General features: G+C 59.2%; 1 protein-coding gene across 1 annotated transcript in view; it reads left to right on the forward strand.

Moving 5' to 3' along the window:
* Nucleotides 1–22,464, forward strand: part of DSCAML1 (DS cell adhesion molecule like 1) — a 91,213-nt gene that overhangs the window by 40,136 nt on the left and 28,613 nt on the right. Inside the window, exons 4-5 of the mRNA XM_086766094.1 lie at nucleotides 20,733–20,879; nucleotides 22,024–22,302. Of these exons, the coding sequence (XP_086622220.1) occupies nucleotides 20,733–20,879; nucleotides 22,024–22,302 (426 nt within the window). The remainder of the gene's footprint in view (nucleotides 1–20,732; nucleotides 20,880–22,023; nucleotides 22,303–22,464) is intronic.

Here is a 22,464-nt window from a genome sequence, read left to right on the forward strand (position 1 = left end):
TTTTCTAGCTGATGTCAGCTGAGGATTTGCCTCAGCGCCACTTGGGTTTTTTTACCAAAACGTTACTAGCAGAACTGGAGTTAGCAAATGATTGTGACGATCTCCAGCCCCATCAGAAAAACATGCTCTATCATTCCCTGTGATGTGTGCTGATGAGGGGAAAAAAAGGCTTGTTCATCCATCAGCAATGCAGTGCTGCTGTCTCTAGGTGAGCAATTTGCCAGCGTTACCTAGTGTCACTCGTTAGACGCGAGATGTAACAGTCTCATTTACTCTTCGGGCTTCCTGCCACTGAGTTACTTTTGCATTTGACTTTGCATGCGAAACTTAAGCTCATTTTTAGCCTCCATCGAACTCTGCTTTCACGTTCTGACTCGTTAAGCCCAGTCACAGTGTGTGGGCTCCGTGCACAGGAGAGGGGTTTGGAAGCCAAAAAGGACCCTGGTGCCTGCTGCCGTTTGGCTTTGCAGAGCAGCCTGTGTGCGTTTCAAAGACAGAAAAGGAGGCAGTTTCTTCCCTCCCATCACTATGTCTTAACTTTCCAAAACGCCTGGGCTGCATTCTAGCTGTAGTTTTTACAGATTTGTGGCCTTGTAACGTTTTAATACCTCTACATTTTTTACCTTGAATTTGATTGATGCTCTTAGCCCCTTTAGGTTTGTCGGGTTTTTTTTTCTGTTGTTGGTTTTTTTACTCAGACATGAGAAGGGAGACCAGAAAGTGCAAGGACTCAGTTTCCTCCAAGGAAGCAGAACCAGGGGCTTGAGCGGGTGTTCTGCAGGCAGAGCTTTGGCGTCTGGGAGCAGAGACACCAGAAGATGCAGGAGCGGGGCGGGGGGAACGCTCCTCTTTGTTTTTAAGAGAGTCCCTCCTCTTTACCTGTCCCTTCCTGTGTCATCCAAACTGTGTCCTAGCCTTGCTTATTTACATGCCCTGCCTTAGGATGAATTTCAGGCTTGACACAGGCGAAGGACCAAGTAGTTCAAGTAACCTTGAACTGGACTGTAGGATGTATAAGCGAGGACTTGGGAGTGATTCTGCAAGATGCAGGCTAGGAGACTGGTGTTCAGGAGCGCTTGGTTTTGTGCTGAGACAAAGCAGCCCGTTAGAAACAGCCTTCCTATCTTAACACCGTTGCTTTAGTTGTCACGGCAGCTGCGATCTTCAGGAGAGAGAGGGTGGGGAGCAGTCATCCCCAACCTGACAGGGGAGAAGGTGGTAATCCCTAGGATGCCTCTGCCCATGGCACTGGAACATCGCTGTCTGTCTCAGCAGCATGGAAGGGGCTGATTTCTTTACCCTGAGCAACACAAAAGCCCGTGGTCTTTAATGGGGTGTAGAGCTTGTATTAATCACAGCGGAGGGACTGGTGTTGAGATCTGCATTACAGTGATAATTCTGCAAATTCCAGAGCATTAGTGTTACTAAAATGTCAGGCTGATATCTTCCTCCGCAGTAAAACTCTTAATGCACTTTATCCTTTCAAACTCATGGTGCTCCAAGTTAAAGCATGAGAAAGAAGTGGTTACAGAGCAGAGGATTAGCAGGAAAGAAAAGGGGGATGCCCCGTTGCAAGGCTGCCGTGCAAATAGCTTCCTTTAGCGCTTGTGCTTTTCAGTCAGGTTAAACTCCAGCAAGACGTGTTCGCTTTTGTGACAATTGCCTGAAACTCTCTTGCGTCGCCCAAAGGGAGCATTAGCAGCAGTGCTGAGCTTTTAATATTGTTGGAAAAGGGCTGCCGTGCTCTGATTTGGCCAATAATCCCAGGTGCGTGCGCAAACTCATCCTGACCGACAGCCGAGCGGCAGGAGAAAAGCTCTTCTGTACCTGCCAGTACAAAGCTGGCCTGGGGCTTGTGGCCACCGGTGGACTTTAGTGTATATCCAGGTGAGATCTCAGGGGAGAAGCTGTTCAGCAAAATGAAAACTTTATCGGTTGTATCTCCTCGCATTCACGGTGCATGTGCTGGGTGGTTGTACGGCTTCTTCAGGCCATCTTGCATGGCACTTCCTACTCCTTGGAGCTTCCCAGGGAAGTCACTACGTCTGTAGGTGGAAACACATGCTGGCAGCTGAGAGGTTTTTGCAGGGGAGAGGAGATGAGGAGCTGAATTCTTCCTGCCTCTGCTGCGTTGGCGCGCTCGGAGGCCCCGGAGTAGAGAGAACCTCCCTAATACCTTGGGCATGAAATACCCGCTCCTTTCCCTGTGGGCATCAGCAGTGAGCCACAACCACCATTGCGAGGGGTGGGGTGGAGGGGGTCCCCGGGGGCGGTGCTGAGAGCCGCTGTCCGCGGTGCTGAGAGCCGCTGTCCGCGGTGCTGACCTGCCGGCAGGGCCGAGCCGCTGTCCGCGGTGCTGACCGGCCCGCGGGGCTCACGGCTGGGTCGTAGCACTAGACCCCATCCATCTGGAAACCTAGAGCTTGGTACACGTCCCGGGTGTGGAACTGGGCGCTCGTGCTCTCGGTGCCCGCAGTTTGCACTGGCTTGCTGTTTCCCCACAATGGAGCGGGCTCTACTGAAATGTAACTCATTTCCTGCACAGTGCTGCTTTCAGTGCCTCTCCTCGTACGGCAGCAGAGAGGAATCCAGTCCCCAGGCAGTGAATTAGGAGGTGGTAGCTGCTCATTTTTCATCTCTGTGGTAAAAAATCTAATGCAATCATCAAAAAATAAAGCTGCGTTTTTCATGTCTTTGCCATTAGGAATGTCTCTTGCTACTGCTCTCTTTTCCCTCCTACCCCCAAATTATTGAGGTCTCAGCAGTGTTTAAAATCTCGTGGAAATTCACTTTTGGATGCTAGCAAAGGGGTGGGAGTTGGAGCAATCTCTAGGGCCGTAACATTCCAGAAGCGTTGTGTTTCTTTAATAAAAACATCTTTTATTGGGAAACATAAATGTTATTTTTCCAAAGGCATTATCCTGAATGGGGCTATTCTTTCTTGTCCTTTAGCTTAAGATATTACAGCTCTTGGGAGACGTTTTCCTGGTTTAGCAGCCGTAACCTTACATTTATTGTGTGTGTGGCCACAGCAGCCCCCTCGGATAATTTTGTTTGGGACTGTGAAATTTTTGCCTTCAAAACTGAAATTGAATCCATTCTCTGCTTTCAGCGGCGTGATGGGTTTCAGCATGTCTCTCTTTCCCAAGGATGTTTGCAGTTATTGATGCTGAGTGCGGCTATTTATCACAGACAATACAGAACAAAGAAGAATTTATTAATAAGTCTCCTGTTCCCATATGCTTTCCTGAGGAACCCAGAGCATGCTATTTTCTCCTTGCCACCTTTATATCTACGTGGTTTTGCTCCTGTCCGCTCAGATTAAATGCTTGCTGAGGAAAAGGAGTTGCTCTGCGGCGTGTGGACAGGTTAGGTTCAGTGCATCAGGACAGCTGCGTGGGTTATCCACTAGCAGCATCAGGGGAACTGATGCGGGGTCCCGCGAGATTGACACCAAGATGTGACCCAGAGACACGGGCCAACGTGCTGTCTTGGTGATGCCAAGCAGCGCCAGGGCTCTCGGGGATTGCCCTGCTTGGCTTTTGGCACGGGTTAGTTCACGTCAAACGAGGAGGATCTCCACAGGCCGGCAGGAGTTCTGCTCTGTGTCCTGCCGGAGCTATCTGGGGGGCGAGCAGCATGCGTCCAGTGCCTTTGGCCCTTCTCTTGCCTTGCTTGCAATAAGATCCTGCAAGCACCCGTGGTGGGCGCCCGGGAGCTGTGTTTGCCCACCCCTCGCCCTCCTCTTGGCCTTCCTGGGAGGTGAGCTCAGTGGCAGTGCAGGCAGAGGATGTTTTGTGGGACCTCCTGCCCGGAGAATTAGTCGGAGTCACTGGTGTGGGGACGCTGTGATTCCTGCCGCTCTCGAGAAAGGGAAGGTGCCTAGGGAAGTTCTGGTGCTTTTTTTTTTTTTTTTCCTCCTTGTGCCTACTTATGCGCTAATTAAAGGTCAGTCACCATTGGCATTCAATGAATTTCCCTCCTTCCCTGGGCGGTTGCATGGGCGGAGGGTTGTTTTCCGTTGGGCCAAGCTGTGGCGGCAGCAGTCACCTGGGGTGAGAGTACCCGCTCCCACCTTTTGGAAATCTGGTGGAGGCCATCGTGTCTTAGCCCGTCTCGCTGCCGGCATCTCCAGGAGCGAGGAAGAGCGCCCCTCTTCTGCCACTCCCGCTCTCCAGCCCCACAAGACGAGTGTTAGGCATTTATAGGTTCTTCTCCATGGATACATATGCGGGCACGTTGGTAAAAATACACGCGCGCACAAGTATATTTATCTCTAGTGCAGGGGAACCAGCGCGGGCTGCGAGCTGATTCCCTCGGGTGAAATGCCATCCTTCCCTCCGAGCGCTTTCAAAGGGGAGCTGTTCTGGTAATTAGTGCAAATATTTTGAATACAGAACTCATCGTGGGCCTTTGTCGCGGTGACAGGCAGTGACCTGAGATGCATTTTTCCTTTCCTAGTGTACCCAGAATATGTAATTAAGAGGTGACTAAAAGATTCTGTATCATTCTTTGTTTTCTGAGGCAGCAGGCTGTTACGAAATGCTGCCCCCTCCTTCCATGGCTCCCAGTTCCCCATGACAAACACAGGGACTGATATTTGCTCTGCTCTTCCCGTCCCTCTGAGATGGTTCCTCCACTTCCAGGGGTCATACCTGCCTTCCGTTTGGCCCTCGTCTTCAACAGTCGGAACTGCCAGGGAAAGGTAGTTGGTTAGTAGGCAACGTGTGTGAGAGCTGCGGGTGCGGTGGGCGCTGCAGGAAGGGCGCAGCAAGGGAAGGGCACAGCGGTGCCATCGCCCCACGGGCCCGACCATTTGGGTTGCAGGCTCGGAGCTCGGCATGGCGGCACCGCTGGCAGTGAGGGACGGGGGAAGGAAGCCGAAAGCCGTATGTGGAAATAAGCCTGAAACGCAGGGTAGAGAAGGCAGGATGGTCGTCGCAGAGAGGATAAATACCTGCAGCGCTATCTCCCTAACTCCCGACACCCCGAGCCGTACGGTGTTACAGGTCTGGGCTGGCCCGACACCAGCGCGCGCAGTCGGGCTCTGATCCGCTGTGGTAAATGCAGCGTGACAGCACCTGAGAGAGTGTACGTGCAGAACAGATGTCTCCAAGCTGCGGCTGTAGCACATCGTCGTTTCATCCATTATAGATCGCTTCCCTCACCGTAAGCAGGCGCTCGGAAGTGGGACCGTTAAAGGAGGCGTGGTGAGGTTTGCGAGCAAAAGAGGAGTTTGTGAGGATGGATCTTGATGTCTGGGTTTGTTTCTGGCCCGGGCGATGGCGGAGGGTTAGCAGTCCCCCTGTGCTCTCAGACTTCACCTCCCCTTGCACCTTTCTGCGATGGGCCCTTGCGCCGCAGCGATGGGACGGGGCACGGGCTCCTCCTTCCCCTCCTGTTCCTCACCGGGGCACTCGAGCCTGCGGGCTGGATCCTGCTCGGCGATTCCGGGGTCATTGCCACAGCCTGGCAGCCTCCCGGCGCCCCAGAGCCCCTCCGCTTCTGCTCACCTGTTCACCTGATTTTTTTGTTGAATTGCTCCAGCCAGCTGCCTTTACCTGGCAGCTCCGCTTCGTTAGAGGGAACGCAGGGCTCTTATTGTGACTGTAGAGTGTCGTCGAGTGTTTTCACGGAACGTATAATTTCCCATGTATGAAAACCATTTCCAGAATTAATTTACCTACCGCAAACAGTTTGTATTAATGAAAATGCGTTTTTCATGTGGGTTTGCTGGAAACGCTGGCTGGAGCTCAAGAGCTCGCTTTATCCATCCGGCGTGAGTAGGAGATGGAATTTGTTTAAAAATTAAATAAATAACACACCCACCCCCCATTTTTAATACAATATGGCCCAGCAATAATCTCCGAGGCCGACTGCAAAGGCTGCAGAAAGCTCCATCTGTGGCATTTTAATATGCAGCATTGTCTCTCTTTTTAATATTCCCCCCCCCCACTTCCCGGCTCGTGTTTGTGTAAGTGAGACGCGAGATGCTGTCATCTTCCCGGGTCGCGTTTTGATGCTGGCGGTGAACAGCAGTGGAGATGGATGCGGCCGCGGAGCCCTTCCCATATTAACACGCATATTTTAGAATAATTGATGCTGAATTCATTTTGCAGCCTTGTTTCTCCTCAGCCTTCCCCCACCCCCTCTTTCATGTAGGCATGGAAAAAAGCCCGTTATCCGTCCAGATGGCAGCTGGGTGCTCTCAGCTGAGCCGGCCGCGCTCTGGCCTTCGGAGGCTCCTCCTGGCCAGGGAGGGAGAGGGGCGGGAGGTGGGCCGCCCACCCCCGCAGTTGCATCGGGCAGCGTTTGCGCCCCGTGTCGTGGCCCGCAGGGAAGGCAGAGGCTCTTGCTTTTGGATAGCGCCCTGCTGAAGCTCTGCCGGGTTGGGGGCGCCCACTCCGGCCCGAGCCGCTGAAGCGGAGCGTTGCGGGTGGCCAGGGCTGGCTGCTCGGTGGAGGTGGCACCGGGCAATCCCACCTGCGGCGGCATCAACGGAGCTGCCTGGCTGTCCGCAGAAATGCATTAATCGAAACGCAAATCTAAAACACCGTGGGGAAGGGCAGTGAGGCTTTTATGGGTACTTGAAAAATGTTGCCAGATGAGACTGCTTTGAAAATTTGCTCTTATTTGGGATTGTCTTCACAAGCAAGCCTCTTCTGTGTAGATAACGGAGAATTAGCACAGAGTTGTTGACATATTCTTTAAGAGAATCAAGGAAAGCATTTGAAGCCGTGCTAGTGTGCTTGAGTAGATGATGGTTTGTGTTGACCGCAGCGTTCTTGGCCTGTGTGAGGAGGTTTTGACGAACTCGGTCTCAAACCTTGGTGACGGTCCCTGTGCAGACCAGGCTGGGTGGGGCCCGCCCTGCCGTTTGGGTTGCACCCCCCAGTTTTGGTTTGTCTCTGCCTTTTGTCCCTGGGATGCGATGCTGAGCGGCCCTGCCCTGCGCCCGCAGAGCACCCGGCGTGTGCAGCTGAGCCCACAAATAATCCCTAGGAGCTCAGTGGACATTTCATGTGCTTAAAGTTAAGCCCGTGCTTAAGCGCGAGCAGGACGTGGGCTGGTGAGCTCGGTGCCGTGGTGGGCCTCCGCGTGCCACCCTCTGCGCCAGGCGTGGGTGGCGGTGGGGGCTGGGGACCTGGAACCTGAGGGGGGACGCTCCCGGGCAGGAGCACCGGGGGTGAGGCTGGTGGGAGCCGAGCCCTTCCGGGGTGCACGCTGGTGTTCTGTGCCGCCCCATCTGCGCCTTCGAGGAAACCTGACGCGCGCTCCCCTGTGCCCCGCGCTCCCCTGCGCCTCGCGTTCGGAGGTCGCAGCTCCCTCATTGAGGACCGTCCCTGAGCGCGCGTATCCCCTGCCGCGCCACGCTTGTGTCCTTCCAGCCGAACCTCCCGCGTTGTGTTTATCTCATTCCAGGACGACTGTCGGCAGCACGGCTCTAGGCATAAACTTAATTGTATCTCCTCGGGTAGCAGCGGGGAGGTGATTTATTGCTGCCTTTTGTTTCCATCCTCCCCTCACCTCTCTGATTGCGCTCCGGAAGACGCGCGCTCCTCTTTGCTGCTGCAGAGATGCTGGTGCTTGTCTGCAACTTTGCTGGAGATGCAGAGCCTGCATCTGAGAGTCTCTGGTGTTAGCGGTGGCCCTGGGGCTCTCGGTGGCCACGGAGCTCGCTCTCGTGGCCCTGTCCTTACCCGGCCTCCTCTCCCACGGACCAGCTGGGTGACACAGAGCGTTGGGTGCACGGGGTGGGGGCTTCCGGTGTGAAGAAGCATCACAGAGCACTGGCACTGTTTCGGCGGACGGTTCTCTTTTACAATAATCAGTGTGCAAAGGCAGTAATCCCCTGGCTGAAGCGGCTCCTCGGGAGCAGACGTGCCGGCTCTCCTGTGCCTCTTCCGCCAGAAACCCGGAGGTTTCCCATCCAGCCCTCTCATGCCAGTGGGTTTTCTCTCGTTCCTTCTTTCCCACCTTGGGCACGTGCTGGCAAAAGCATCCCCTGAGGAGGCTGCTCCGCAGGAAAGCAGAGAAATTTGGGAAATGGTTTCCCTTCCCTGTGCTCTCCGGGGAAAGGGAAGGTGCTTTAATTATTCCTGCCTTCTGGAAACGCTGTGGTAATTAGCAGCGCTGCAGAGAGCGGGGCCTGGCTGGCCTCCCGAGGGCTGCAGGAGGCGGGAGCTCCTCGCCGCCTTCTGAAGATGTTTCTCCTCCGAGGTACGGCCGTGCCCGGCTCGGCCCCGGCTTCGCTCTGTGCCTGGAGCCCCTGGAAATGGCTTCCGGTCGTGGGTCGGGACAGGGTTTGGGGGTGCTGTCTGTGGCTCCCAGCAGCTCACCCGGCCGCGCCGCTCTCAGTCGTGCTCCAGAGCAAGAGCGGCAGATGAAGAAACCCCAACGGGAGCGGGGCTCCCTCGCCAGCGCACCTCGCTCAAACGCGGGGGTTCGGCGCAGCTCTGCTGCCTCCTGCCCTCTCTCCTCGTGCAGGGGTGAGGATGAATGCGATGAAGGCCAGGCACGTAAATTATATCTGCAAGTGAGCCGAGCTGCCTTTTGCCATGGCAAGCGCTGGAGGGGTTTTCATGTTCCGTGTCCTGGATGGGGCTTTGTTCTGCCGCAGCTGCGTCGCGTGGCGTGTGCTTGGGTGGTTCGTGCTCTCGTGTCTCCCATCCCTTGGTTGCCGTGTGCAGCGAGGGGGCTGTGGCTGATGTGCCCCGGACCCCTCTGCCGCGGGGCTGGGCTGTGCAGGGGTGGCTGTGTACGGGTGCGTGCTTGCCCCTCCGTGCTCCCAAAATCGCAGCGCCGCCCTTTGCCCAGCCTCTCGTCTGGCGCATCTGCGAGGCAGCAGCTGCTGAGGACGGCAGCCAGCAAGGCCTGAACAGCAGCTGAAAGGGATGAATAATTTGTACCCTAGGCAGAAGGGCTGTTTGGGGGAGCTGCGGTGGAAGTCTGTCACCGAGCACTTTTGGGAGGAGTGCCCTGTGGTCCATCGCCTTTGGAGCTGGACACGAGGCTGGATGCTGCGTGCCAGCCACCCAGGGACTCTCCCCCCTGTGCCAGGCTGTCCCGTTGCGTCCCCGTGTCCACGGCTCCCTCCTGAGGTGCCCCAGCCGCGGTGGCTTCCCAGCGTGGGCTGCCGCCTCACCGCGGCAAGCCGGCTTGGATGAGGCCAGCCGTGACCGCTGAGGCCTGGGGCTGTCCTGGCACAGCCGGTGCTGTAACGGCGCCGCTGAACCGTGCAGAGCAGGAGGAGCCCTGGGCAGAAGGCCAGTGGCTGAGGAGGTGTCCCCTCCGGCCGGTGGTGACAGCGGCCGCACTGTCCTCGTGTCCCTTGCCCCGAGCGGTGCTCTGACCTGCAGGGGTGGGGGTGGGCACCTCACGAGAGCCTTTCGCGTTTGCCCAAGGTGATGGGATTCATCCTGACCGTCGCTGCGGGGAGGCGGATTGGCGGCAAGAGCGGGACGGAACGAGCTCAGGTCTTGGCTGGAGCTCTGGGCACGCGTGGGCGCGTGCCACGGGTAAGCGAGATGCAATGGGTCACGCCTGAGTCACTGGCGAATCTGGGGGTCCCAGCCCCCAGGAACCAAACACCCCGAGCAGAGTCTAGCGCAGCGTGCGCGCGGAGGGTTGCCGTGCGTCGCCGTGCCGTTGTGATAACAAACAGCCATTCCTCTCTCGGAGGGAGCGTGCTTTCCCGAAACAACAGGCGACCTGGGGGTGATGCTCGTGGGTGCCAGGCCTTTGTGTGCTGCTCCTTGCTTCCCACAGGCTAAAGCCCAAGGGCTGCTAAGAGCTGCGTTGGGAGCCAGGGCATCACCCAGCCCCCCCGGCCACTCGGAAGGCAGATGAAGCGTGTCGTAACAACATCTCATCGCCTTTAAAGCCTTCGAGCCAGGTGGAGTCCGCTCACCTCCGTACTTGTTGCTAGGAAATTGCATCTTATTCCAAGGTTGAATTTCCCTCAGCTGAGCTCCCAGGCCGGGGGTGCTGCTGTGCTGCTGCCAGGAGCAGGGACTCTTCGGGGGGATTACAGCTCAGATGCAGTTCGCTTGTGCCGTCCTGGTTTGCAGAGCCGGCACCTCGCTGTCGGGCGAGCGCTCTGCACCAGCCCGCTCTGCTTGGCGCAGCGGTGATTTGTGGTCCGGGTGCCCAATCTGTACGGCAATTCTGCCGGGTGAGCAGGTACCAGATGGCTTCCAGGCTCCCTGGCAACGTGCTCGTCCGCTGGCGTGCAGACTGCTCTCCCGGGGTCCGCGGCAGGACGATGGCGCGGGCGCCCTGAGGACCATCACACGCCTTGTGTGCTGCCCTCTCCTCTGACTTTGGGTCAGCGCTTTGGGTGCTGCTGGTGCTCAGGGGGTGCAGGTGATACTGCGGAGGCTCCCGCAGCAACCGGGCGGGCCGGCCTGTCAGAACTGCGGGGCGGTTAAACAGAGCCGCGGTGGCTGGTCTTGCTCTTGGGCCTCTAACTAGGTCAGCACACGTTTGCCTTGTCTTAATAATTATTGATAAGAAGCAGCGGATCGTGCGCTGTGCAGGGAGGGGGCTGCTCCTCCTCCCGGCCGCGCTGCCTTCGCCGCAGCACCGGCGTGCGGCAGAGATGTCCCCTTCGGTGCATCCGTGCCGTTCCTCTGTCCGGGGGCGCAACGCTAACGCAAGGCGAGGGTTCTTCCCCCCATGAAAGCACGTAGCTCCCCAGTTGCTCTCTGAACCTTTCCGGTATTGGGTTGTGGGTGAACGGCGAAGGGCTCCTGGCAAACCACCGGTGGCTTTTGGGGCTGCGGAGTAGTTTCCCCCTTCTCTGCCCCTTCCAAAGAGATGGCGTGGTTTATGGCTCATCCATAGCGGGCGTTTCAGTCCTCGCTGTCAGTGGAGAGCAGGTGGCGCCCAGGGAGCGGACGGGAGGCGCGGGCAGGCAATGCCCCCATCCCAGGCTGCGGGGCGGGGGGAAGGTGAGGAGAGGTGATTTTCCCCGGAGTCACCCGTTCCCACGAGGCGGGTGAGGAGGAGGAAGGAGCGGGAGCGTGCCGCAGGCTGGGGAGGGTCACCGTGAGCTGCCGCCAGCCCCCGAAGCCAGGCAGCCGTGGGGCTGTGCCCACGGGAGGGACTCGTCTGCAGGAAGCCGTCTGCTCCAGCACGGGTTTGGGGCCGGGTGGTTTTGGGGGTGCCTCTGTCGGTGTGGGCTCGTATCTGCACCTTCTTAATAAAAACGCACGGACCAACTCTTTGTGCAAGCTGAAAGGCAAAGAGTAAATCCAGCCACCCTCTCCAAGCCGTTCAGACTTCAGAGCTGAGGAGGAGGTTATGTCCTGGGGATTTTTTTCTCTTGCTTTTCCAGCACTAATGAGTGGGGAGGAAGTTCTGCTCTTTGTTCGAGTCGCAGTCGCTGATTTTTTTCCCTGGTGAGTTGGGGAGGGGAGGAGGGGATGCACCGCACAGGCCTGTCTGCGTGGACGCGCGGGACCGTGGCAGCGAACTGCGGCAGGGAATGGTTCCACTTTCCTCCTGCGGTTTAGGCAATGGAGTTCCTCTTGTGAGACTTTTGGGTTTCTCATCAGATCGAAACAAAGTCTTGCCTTTGGCAGGATTCGGTGAGGCCGGGTGCAGGGCAGCGATTTGCCCGTTTCCGTGTTGCGGAGGGAGCTTCCCGGCCTCCGGGCTTTCTCCCAGAAGCTCTCAGAAGCTTCTGGCTGTTTTCTGCAGAGCCGAAGCATCCCCAGCATCGGTGTTTTGCCCTTTACAAGCGGACCTGTCTGTGCTGTGCTGGCACGGCCGGGCGCGTTCCTGGCTGCGGGCTCCCAGGGTGCCTGGGCTCTGCTCTCCCTGCCCTCTCATTCAAGGGCATTTGCAGACCGGCGGTCAGGTGCGGAGCGTCCTGTACGTGAAGAGGGATGGGAAGGCTGGGTGCTTGCGTGATGCCTTGTGTGGGTGAAACTCACTCAACTCTTCCCCTCCTCCTCACCCGCAGAGCGTGGCAGCGGGGCTGAGCCGCCGGCGGCACGGGCTCCGCTCCCTCGGCGCGGGTGGTTGGGGAAGGCGTTGCCGGCGGCGCGCTCGCCTTTCCAAAGCGTTCTCATAGGGACCCTGAGAGCCACGGGTGCTGCCGCCCGCCCTCGCCCGTCCCAGCGCCAACTGCCCCTCGGCCCAGGGCTCGCCATGGCTTTGTCGTAATGCCGCATGAATTTCATTAGCTCGTTTGTCTCTGGCTGCCTGAGCCCGGAGATAATTTAATCCAGAAGTGGAGGAGCGTGGTTCAGTCTGCAGAGCTTAATGATCCCCTCTGACCGCTGCCATCACGGCCGGGCTTTGAGCCGGCGTAAGGCCGTTGGCCGCGCTCGCTCAGCGGCGAGGGCGAGGCGTGACTCCGCACCCTTCCGATCTTGTTAGGCAGATTTCGTAGCGTGAAATAGCGACTGGAGCCACAGCGTGAGGTCTGCGTGTGCTGGGCGGCTGGAGCGAGGGGGCTGGGTCAGGAGGAGATGGTTCCCTCGCCTGGGCGTCTTATTCTCCCTCCGCCTGATCACGGGGAGGTTGACTTAGCGAGCTGCAAAAAATCATTCCATATGCTGCTAGTGGCCTGGTTAATTAAGATCTGCGGTTCTCTGGGTAGGAAAAGCCGACCTATATTTACTGTATGTAGGAAGACATCTGTCAGCTCGAAGCGTTCGATGGCCCGGCGCAGGTTTGTCCCGCTTTCCGCGGGCTCGGAATTGCAACTGTTTGTAAGCTCTGATGCAGGCCGAGTTAATTTTAAGATGCCTGTTACTATTCTAAACATAAGGAAGGGCATATTTAGCCTCTCAGTACTCGAGAAGGCAAAACCCCCTGCATGTTTCTAGTAATTTTTCCCTAACAGTTTGCTCAAAACAACAACAACAAATCCTATTTGGTTTCTGCAAAAGAATATGTTCGAGGGCGATCGTAAAATAGATTATTTTTAAATCTGCAGATGGTTTCCACATATTCCTCCTCAGCTCACTGCAGCTTTCCACCTCAGTAAACTGGTTTGTAATTTAGCCGAGGGCTGTGGAGCAAGCGTTCTGTCGTCTTGTTTTTCTTCTTCGCCTCCTTCTCCCCTCCCCTCGCCGTCCCCTTGCTCTCCCAGCTCCCCTCTCCTTCCCCCGCCGATGGGCGCTGGGGCTGGGAGCGGGCGCGGAGGCACGGCCAGCGATGGCCGGCATTGCGGCTGAGCCCCCTCGCCGGCCTGTGTGGGGAGGTCCCGGTGGAGCCGGGGGGCTGCCGGGCGATGCTGGGGCTCCCCCCCACCCCATTTCTCCGGGGGAACCTCCCATCCACATGATCATGGCTTGTGCCACGGAGAAAGGCGGTCGAGGGTTCCTACCGCCCGGCTGAGCGCCGCGCGGCCCTGGAAGGACAATGAGAGCAAGGCCGCGCGCTCAGCCCCGCCATGGTGGCTCTCCCCCCGCTCCCGGGAAGAAAACACCGCTTTCTTTCTTTGTTCTTTCGTGGCTCAGTGTTATAATTATTGAGATTTCACTGCAGGGCAAAATGATCGTTTGACAGTGTAAGTGGGGAAAATAATTCTCGTGTTATCCAGCAACCCTGCTCATATTATAATTACGGCGAAACTCCTGCAGACTGAAGTGCAGGCAAAGAATTTCCTTGGATGCGGGTGTTGGTCTTTTCAAGATTTCTCAAGATTTGCTTGCGGATGTGAGGATTTTCTTTCCCGCCCATATTTTTAATAACCCGGGGTTGTTGATGGATGGCAAAGGGCTGAGGTACCTGTTGTTTCCCCCTTTGTTTTTGTTAGGCATTTTCCATTTCTGTCACTCTCTCTGTTCGTGATGGATTTTTACGAGCAAATCTCTTGGTTAGAGGCGTTCGGAGTTGTTTGTACAGCAACGTCTGTGGCGGCGACAAAACCCAATTAAAAAATCAGGGGAAATTTGATGAACTGCTGCAAATGAGCCCCTCTCAAAACAGGGGACAGGGATGTTCTGTGCCGCCGGTTTCCGCTCGGCGGGCTGCGTGTTCGCCGTGGGCTGGGGTTGGGGGAACTTCGTCGCGCCCTTGTTGTCGTAAGGGGGTCACAACTGCGACGACGCGAGGGTGCTGCAGCGTCTGCTTCCCTGGGGCGGGCACGCGCCCCGTGGCGTCAGCGGGGACCGTTGGAGCGGGCACGTCCTTGCCCGCGAACCCTCCTTCCCCGCGCCGGCCCTGGGTGCCACGGCAGGGAGTGGCGTCGTGGCGCTGCGGCGCGGGCGGTGGAGGCTGTTGTCCCCTGTTACCCTGCGGCTGATGGAAATGAGCTGACAGAACAGAGGCAGCATTAGCCTAATTATGGCCGTACGCACTACCTCGGCGGTGGATTTTCCTTTCTCAGTGACTTCCTGTTTTCCTCTTTGAGATGCAAATTTTTGCACAGTCCTCGATCCAGATTCTCTTCTCATTAGCATGAAATCTGACTACTTCTGCGGTTTTTTAAATAGCAAATTGAAAAATAAAAAAAACTGAGCGCTGTGCAGAAAGCGGCAGCACAGCCGCTGTGGCCCTCGCGGGCGGAGGTGGAGGGGCTGGTGGGGAAGGTCGCGTTTTGGGCACGGCAGAGCCTCGGCGGCGGCGGCGGCGCTTTGCCGCGCCAGGCTGCTCGGCTGTGCTCTTGCCGAGCTGAACGGGAGGCGAGTACCGGCTCGGCGGGTGCCGGGGCTGCGGGAGCCGCAGCACAGAGGGTGCCGGTGGGCAGGGAGACCCTGCCCAGCTCCGGGCTGCTCCTGAGCCCCCAGCCCATGCGGCCGGTGCGAAGGCGGGCGCGCCTTCAACCGCGGCATGAAGCCTTGCGCTTTGCTTCCTCCTGGAAAATGAGGCTCGTCATAATGGGAGGTTAAAAAAAATTCTGCTAGAAAAATCATTTTTTGCAATGAGTGTTATCTGCTGGATTTTATTTATCTTTTTATGCCTGCCGTAATCTCTACCGCTGCAGCTGAGCGCTGGGAGAGGGCTGGTAATTCATCTGAAGCAGACGGCACTATTTAGTGGTAAATGTCACTCCAGTAATATTTAGCTCTCCTTGGAAATAGAAATACAATTCTCGCTGAAGCGATGTGCGCATCTCGGAGACGCGGCGTCGCGGGCCGCACTGGGGAGACGCTGGCCTCGAGCCGCGGCGCTCTCCCGCCGGCCCTGGGTCCCGCATCCACGCGCGCCCTGGGACGCCGTTGCCTGGCGTCGCCTTTCCTTGCCCCTTCCCAGGCCCGCCCTCCCCTCCGCTCTCCGCCACATAATGAGTTTGATAAGAAATTGTCTCGTTAACAGGATTAGCCATGGCAATCTGTAGTCCCCTCCTATTCGTTTTGTAACGCTCTTCATCCTGTTCTGTAATTTTCTGCTGGTGTTAGGCGGCTCCGGACCACCGCGGGAGATTAATTCCTCCTCCTCTGACAGCGCCAGCACGGTGGGTGCCGGGGGGGCTGCTCTGCCGCCGAGCCCTGGCCCTGGGTCCAGTCAGCAAAGGGGGAGAGCTGTTCCCCCCGCCCCGGGAAACGCGGTGCCTGGCTTGGTTTCAGTGCAAGTGTGTCGTTTTTGGAGGAACGTACGCAAACAAATCCGAGTGTCCCCAAACACTCGTCGCTTCCACGGCCTGCACCCAGGAAGACCCCCAGCACCTCGGAGGCGGATGAAGGCCCAGAGAGGCAAACCCTGCTCTCGCTGATGCCCGCGTGAATCCGGTGCTGTGGGTGGCGACACTCGGGATTTCCCTCTCGGAGAGCGGCCCGTTGGTAAAGGATTCCTCTGGATTCAGCCCTGCGGGACGCCCTGCTTCCCGGGGAGGTAGTAGGAAGAGATCCTCCCGAACGCCTGCGTGGCCGCGCTGGCCAATGTGTGAGCCCGCGCGGGGAAGCGGGTGGCTCGAGCGGCAAGGAGCCCGTCCGGAGCCCCTGGGAGCATGGAGCAGTGCAGAAACGGCAATGTTCCTCATTTGCTGGGGTGAAACGAAATTAACGCTGGTGATGTCCTTAAGCACCCACCTGGATTGTGTTTGCAGCTCTAAACCGCAGCCTTTTGCTTTTCCTTCCGTAGAAGCTTCCCATGCACAAAATCAGCAGTTCTCTCACGCCTCCGGTGCCCGGAGAGAGGGAAACGCAGGCGGTAAAGCCATTGCACTGAGAGTAAGGTGACAGAGATGCTAATTGTTACGTGGAGCGTGAGGTTCTGGGAGCTAACGCGTGCTCTGGGGCGGGCAGCGCAGGGCCGCGGCACGGGCGGCTGTCACGGGGCCATCCCCACCCGGCAGGTTCCGCGCCAGGGCGCCGACTTTGGCTCCTTGCGATGTGAGTGTCCGCGAGCAGATTAACTTCCTCCGCTTCGCTGGAAACTGCTTGTCGTGCTGCTGGTGATTAATTTCTGCAGCGGGGATTGCACCTGAGCAGCTGGCGAGGGCGGTGATGTCTGGAAAGGGGCGGGGGGGGTCTGGCCGCAGCGCTCCCCGTGCTCTGCTCGGTGCGTGCCAGCCCCGTGCTGGCCGCTCGCTCCCAGGCTGCGGGGAGGAGAATTGCTGGTGCAAACACCTCGTTTTACCGATCCCGTTTGTTTCGGTGCGCGTTTTCCCCAGTCCCTGCCAGGAAAATCCCTGCTCCGGAGCCTGTTTCTGCCAGTAAAACCCGACCGCTGCCGTTGGTGCCCGTTGGCCGTGGTGATGCCGAGACCTGGAGACCCCATCGCCCGGGTACCCCGGCACCGCAGGGCAGGGTGGAGATGCCGGGCGCTGTGTGGCCTTTGCTGCTGTCCTCTTGCCGCCTGTGCCGGAGGTGAGAGGAGGCCTGGGAGCCGTGTGCCTTCGTGCACGCCGGCTGTAGGGGCACATCCCCAGTGGGAGCCAAAATCTGGCCACTGCCAGGCGGGGGCCGCCCTTCACTCCTCTCTGTGGTTGGTTGTGGCAGGTGTTGGTACGCTGCCGCACCGCCGGCTCTCTCTGGGCCATAAGTTCGGCGGTCAGAGCCAAACTTGATGCTTGGAAAAACCCCACGGCGCTTCCGTTTGACTTTTCGCCGGCAGGCTGGGGCTCGCAGGTAGGTCTGTAAAGCATCAGGAGTCGATTCCCCAGAAAAGGGTCCGATGCTGGGCGCGCGGGTCCCCTGGCCGCTCCCAGGGCAGAGGGCTCGTCCCTGCCCTGCGCCCGGGTCCCTGGGGCGGCCGGGAGCGGGGACCCGGCACCGTGGCTGCGGGCAGCGGTGTGACGGGGAGGTGACGATGCCATCCTCCTTTTAAACCTTGCCTGCGCTTTGCTTCTCTCTCTCTTTTTTTTTTTGTTTCCTCTCTCCCTCTCACAAAAGCCATTTAAATGCAATTCCATTCTTAAAACCTCTCCCTCATGCATGCCTAATGAGCGGCAGCAGAGGCGGCGCGGGCCGAGCGGGAGCCAATCTCGCCGAGTGCCGACAAGTCATTTGGAAGAAGCCCTGGGAGCGCGCCTGCCTTTATTACAGCGTAATTAGAAATCAAATCTTGTCGCAAGAGGAGAATGAGAGAAGGGTGTTAATCCTGTAACGGGAGGAGATGGAGCCGTGCTTATAAAGGAGATTAAGGAAGGGAGGCGGAAAGCCCGCCGCACTCCCGGCTTCCGCCCCTCCTCTGCCGTTCCCCTAGCAGCCCCCCCCTTAACATCTGGGCGATGGATGGATGGATCTTGGCGCCCAGCGCGGGCCCCCTCTGCTTTTGGCACTTGCCTTGGCACCCGCCGAGGTGAGGGGCGGCTCTGGCGCGTGGCCACCGCCCGCCCCGCGGCCCCCACCTCGGCTGGGCGCAGTGTCGCCTGGGTTGGGTTTGCTGGGTTTGCTGGCCCGCCCCAGGGATGCTCCCGGTCCCCAGGCCGGGCAAAGCCGTTCTGGAACAGCAGTGAGAGCGGAGAAGGGCTGCTGCGGCGGCGGTGGGAAGTCACAGGTTTGGGGCTTCCCCCTCCGTGCCTTCCCCCGGGAGGCGTTTGTCACCTTAAGCGTGGCCAGAAATAGCGCGGAGCAGTTATTGGATTTGTCCGGGATGCCTTGGGATGCATGTGCTCCAAGTGCGGCTAATTCATAACCGCTGGCACCTATTGATTCTCCAGCCGCTGAAATAGACTGCGCAAGGAAATATTGGCCCCGGAGTGCCGAGGGAAAGCTACCTCATTAGTCTTATGAACCAGAAAACGTGCTCGCTCCTGGAGCCCTGACCCCGCTGGTTTTATAAATCTGGGTTGGATCGAGCGGTAGCGGGTAACCTGTATCGACTGTGATTTTTCTCTTGCAATTGGTTGGCCCTCGGGACCGACGCTGGAGTTCCACGGCCTCCGCAGGCGGCTGGATGCTGCGGCGACAACGGGTCTGTGTGCGCATCCGCAGCGAGAGACCCAGGGGCAGAGGGGCCAGGGGCCCGACAGCAGCGTCCGCCTGGAAGAGTTATTAGAGGCGCGTCGTTCCGGCCCGGCCACGGATGTGCTTAATCCTCGGCTTCCTGTAAAGCTTTTCCACCTCCTGGCAGGCAGAAAGGTCTGGTTGTGTTCGGCAGCCTTCGGCGTTAATCTTGCTGGCAAGCTTGGCCATAAGTCACCACGGTGAGGCCGCTGTTGGAGCCGTTACACCAGCTATTGCCCTGCCTCTCTCCCTGGGACCGGAGTAATGCTCCTCCACGGAGTTATTTGCCCCTTTTTGAGGGTAAAAAAAAAAAAAGGAAGCTGTGCGGTCAGGTTGTAGACCTTACATTTAGAGTAATGGCATCTTTAAAGCCACGCGCTGGAGTCTGGCTCTGCCCTGGGTCCCGGGGGGGCACGTGCAGCCCCCTGCTTTCCGCCCCTCCGCGTCGCTCCGGCCCCTGCGAGGCTTTGTTTCCAGCGCGGGAGCGCAGCGTGCCTGCGAACAGGGCTGCGGCGACCCGCACGCGGCTGGCTAACCGCGCACCGATGTGTGCAAGCGCGCGGGGAGCGGGAGGCCAGCTGGGGCTGCAAGCACTTTGCCAAATGCCACCCCCGTTTCCATGGAAACCGGCTCCCCCCCGGCTCAAATTCCAGTGCAGCCAATGTTCTTCGCTTACTGGTTTGATGGGAGATGAAAAATTAATGGTTGATTTGCATGTTATTTCAGCTGCGCCAGCGGGACTGCTCCCCCCTTCCCTTGTACAGAGCTTTGAGCGAATCCCTCGGCGGCGCGGAGCACGAGGTTCACGCCGCTGCGCGTCCGCTCCCCGTTGCGTGCTGGTGCTGCGCTGGCGTTGCCGTGCTCTGGCGCGGAGGCAAAACCACTCCTGAGGTTTTGGCTGCGGGAACCCCTGACCCTTCCAAGCTGAGACAGCGACGCAGGTCCCGCGATGGCTGGGTGGGGGCGCGGGGACGGCCACCCCTGTGCCCGCGGTATCCCGTGGAGCTGCCTGGGCTCGCGCCGGGGACGCGCTCCGCTTCCCGGGCAGAGAGCCCTGTTTTCTGCCAGCCCGTCGCCTCGAGCACGTGTGCAGAGAGGCTTCGGAGCAGGGAGCCAGGCTGCTCTGCTCCCAGCCTTCGCTTCCCAAATTCCACCCGTGTTTCTCGTACGGGTCCAACCGTGGCACTGGACGTATCCAGGAGCTCCCAAAAGGTGCTGGAAGGAAAACCAGTTGGTTCCCCTCAGCGACTGGGTCCTGCTTTCCCGAGCGTGGCGCGGGGCTCGGAGGCGCCATTTGCAGCCGTTGCCGGTTTCAAGGTTTCGACTCTGGACGTTCAGCTCGGCTAATTACCTTCTGCGTTCACCGCGCTTGGCGGGGGTGGTCTGGCTGGCGACGCGGTGTCGCCGAGCAGATGGAGCGGCCCGGCCAGCTGAGGCTCGGCGGTGGCTGGTGCTGGAGTAAACCCCGCTGCCCCGCCGGTGCTGGGGCCGGGGGCTCCTCTCCCAGTTCGCCCTGGCAGCAGGGCTGGGGACGGGGGGCTTTCCGGTGGGAAGGGGAGCTTCTTTTCCTGTTAATTGCTGTTCATATTCGTGGTGAGTTTTAGGGGTCAGACCAGCTTCGTGAACGAGTCGACGACTTCTTTCCCCGCGTGTGCCGGGCTCCAAAACCCGCGGGCCGGAGGGGCCACTCCGGCAGCTCTGCGCGGGGCCGAGCCGCCCGCCTGCTCTCCTGCCATCCTCCTCCCAGGGCTCAAGCAGCAGCTCAAGCCCTTATTTGTTTTCACATGCTTCTAAGTAAGTTAAGCTAATTATTAACTCAGCGGGACGGATTCACTTTTAATTGCCACGTTGCTGTGCAGCACGCGGCGACGTGGCGGCACGGCGCAGCATCGCGCCGGCGCGGCGTCGTGCCGCTCGCTCTCCACAGCCGCCGCATTGCTGTGACTCCGCATCCAGAGCTCCTTGCACCGGGCTGTGGTCGGGCTGGCCCCAGGGAGCGCAGGGATGCGTAAGGACACCCACCCCGAGCCCGTCCCTGCCTGGGCGGACGCGTTTGCCGCGGGATGAGTGCCGGCACTAAGGCAAGGCAGGCTGCGCCCACTGCCACGGGGGCTGCTCTTGCACGCCCACGTGCTGCTGTTGTGCGCACGAGGCTGCCACGGCAAGTGCTGCGGCTGTCCCGTTTCGGCCCGGCGTCGCCAGCCCGCCTGAAACTTCAGCCCGAGGGTGAAGGCAGAGCCGGAGCGGTGCGGTCAGAGGAAGGACTCGCTTCGCCTGCCCGGAGCGCAGGGGCTCTGCTGGACCCGGGTGCTGAGAGCCTGGGAGATGACGCGCTGCGTCGGGGCTGGCTCGCTCACCCTTCTCCTCCCTTTGTGTCTCCAGAAAATAGGTTTTTTATTACTTCTTACGGAGGTTTGTACATATCGGACGTGCAGAAGGAAGATGCCTTGTCCACCTACAGGTGTATCACCAAGCACAAGTACAGCGGGGAGACGCGGCAGAGCAACGGGGCCAGGCTCTCGGTCTCAGGTGAGCATGCGGCTGCCGGCGGTGCTGGCGAGGGGAGACCCAGGACGGGGGAGGACGTCCTGCTGCTGGGGCTGCGCGGGGTTTGCGCTGCCTCACCCGCGCCCCCGAGCACGCAGCCCCCGGTGCTGGCCCCGGCGAGCGGCAGTGCTGAGCGAGAGGCGACGGGCTGCGACGCGATGCGATGTGACAGCCCGCGATGTGAGCAGCCTGACGCGATGTGACGAACGTGCAAGCGATACTGCGGCGGAGGCAGTGCAGTCCATAGTGCCGGGTGTCTCGGGGCGCTGCCGGCTCCGCTGACTGCCCAAATTACTCCGCTCGGGAGGGAGTTCGCCCGACTCGCTGCCACGTCGCCGATCCTGCCACTCAGCCGCAGCACGCCCGCTCTCTGCCATATGCTTTTGCCGTCTTCGGGTTGGCAGGCGGCGGCTCCCACGCTAGCTCTTCCAGTTGACCCTGCAGAGGGTGGGGAAGGGGTCCGGGACGGCCGGGCTGGGGCTCGCCCGACCTTGCCCTCGCTCTGAGAGACCTGAGGGTCCCACGTCCCGCCCGTGGCCGTCCTGCCCCGAGGCGCGCGGGCAGCCGCCGGGTGTATCGTCCCCTCTCCGCCAGCGTTCGATCTGGCCCGGTCCCCTCCTGGTCGCTGTCACTATTTACACGTCACGGCGTTTTACTCCTGCTTGGGAGTAATGGAAGAGGTTTCTTTCCCCCAGAATTTAATTTCACGCCTGAGACTTGGTGATTAATTTTCTCCTTTCCCAGCTGCCTGATGGGCCCTTTTGCTTGTAAATTTTGAAATGTGCCACAGAATTTGTGTATTTTGCACCAATTAGGTGTCACCTTGAGTAATTCCTCCGGTGCTGAGTTTATTCGTCCCGTCAGCTAGTGAGGTGCGTTTTCCCTCCCACCTCCCAGCAAGCCTGCTGCCCTGGCACCGAGGGCCATGCCGGCCGTCCCGGGTGGGACAGGCCACTGCTGCCAAGCCTGTGCCTGGCCAAGGATGTGGCTGGCGTCCTGTGCTCCTGCCCGGCAGAGTCGCGGGGGAGCCGCTCTCTCCCAGCTGACGTTGAGGGGGCACGGTGGTCCCCGGTGAGGCCTCGCCACCTCCTCTTCCCGGCTGAGCCCGTTTCCTTTCCCAACGCAGACCCGGCGGAGTCCATCCCCACGATGCTAGACAGCTTCCAGTCGCGGGAGGTGAAGGCGGGCCGGCTGGTGGAGCTGCCCTGCATCGCCTCAGGCTACCCCAACCCGGCCGTCCGGTGGATCAAGGACGGGCGCCCGCTGGCCGCCGACAGCCGCTGGACCAAGCGCGTCACAGGCCTGACCATCAGCGATCTGCGCGTGGAGGACAGCGGGACCTACATCTGCGAGGTGACCAACACCTTCGGGTCCGCAGAGGTCACGGGGACCCTCACCGTCATAGGTGAGAGCTGGCGGGGGGGAGCGGAACGTGGCGGCGGGGGTAAGAACAGGGGCTGTCAGCAGGGAGGACGGCGGCGGGGCCTGCTGCCTCGCTGTGCGGTGACGCTTTGCGCGTAGTCGGGCTGGCGCTTCCGAGGCAGGAAAGGCAGAGCGCAGCGATGAG

Source organism: Chlamydotis macqueenii, chromosome 24, assembly GCF_036417535.1.
Source record: "Chlamydotis macqueenii isolate bChlMac1 chromosome 24, bChlMac1.mat, whole genome shotgun sequence".
In the NCBI taxonomy this organism is placed as follows: Eukaryota; Metazoa; Chordata; class Aves; order Otidiformes; family Otididae; genus Chlamydotis; species Chlamydotis macqueenii.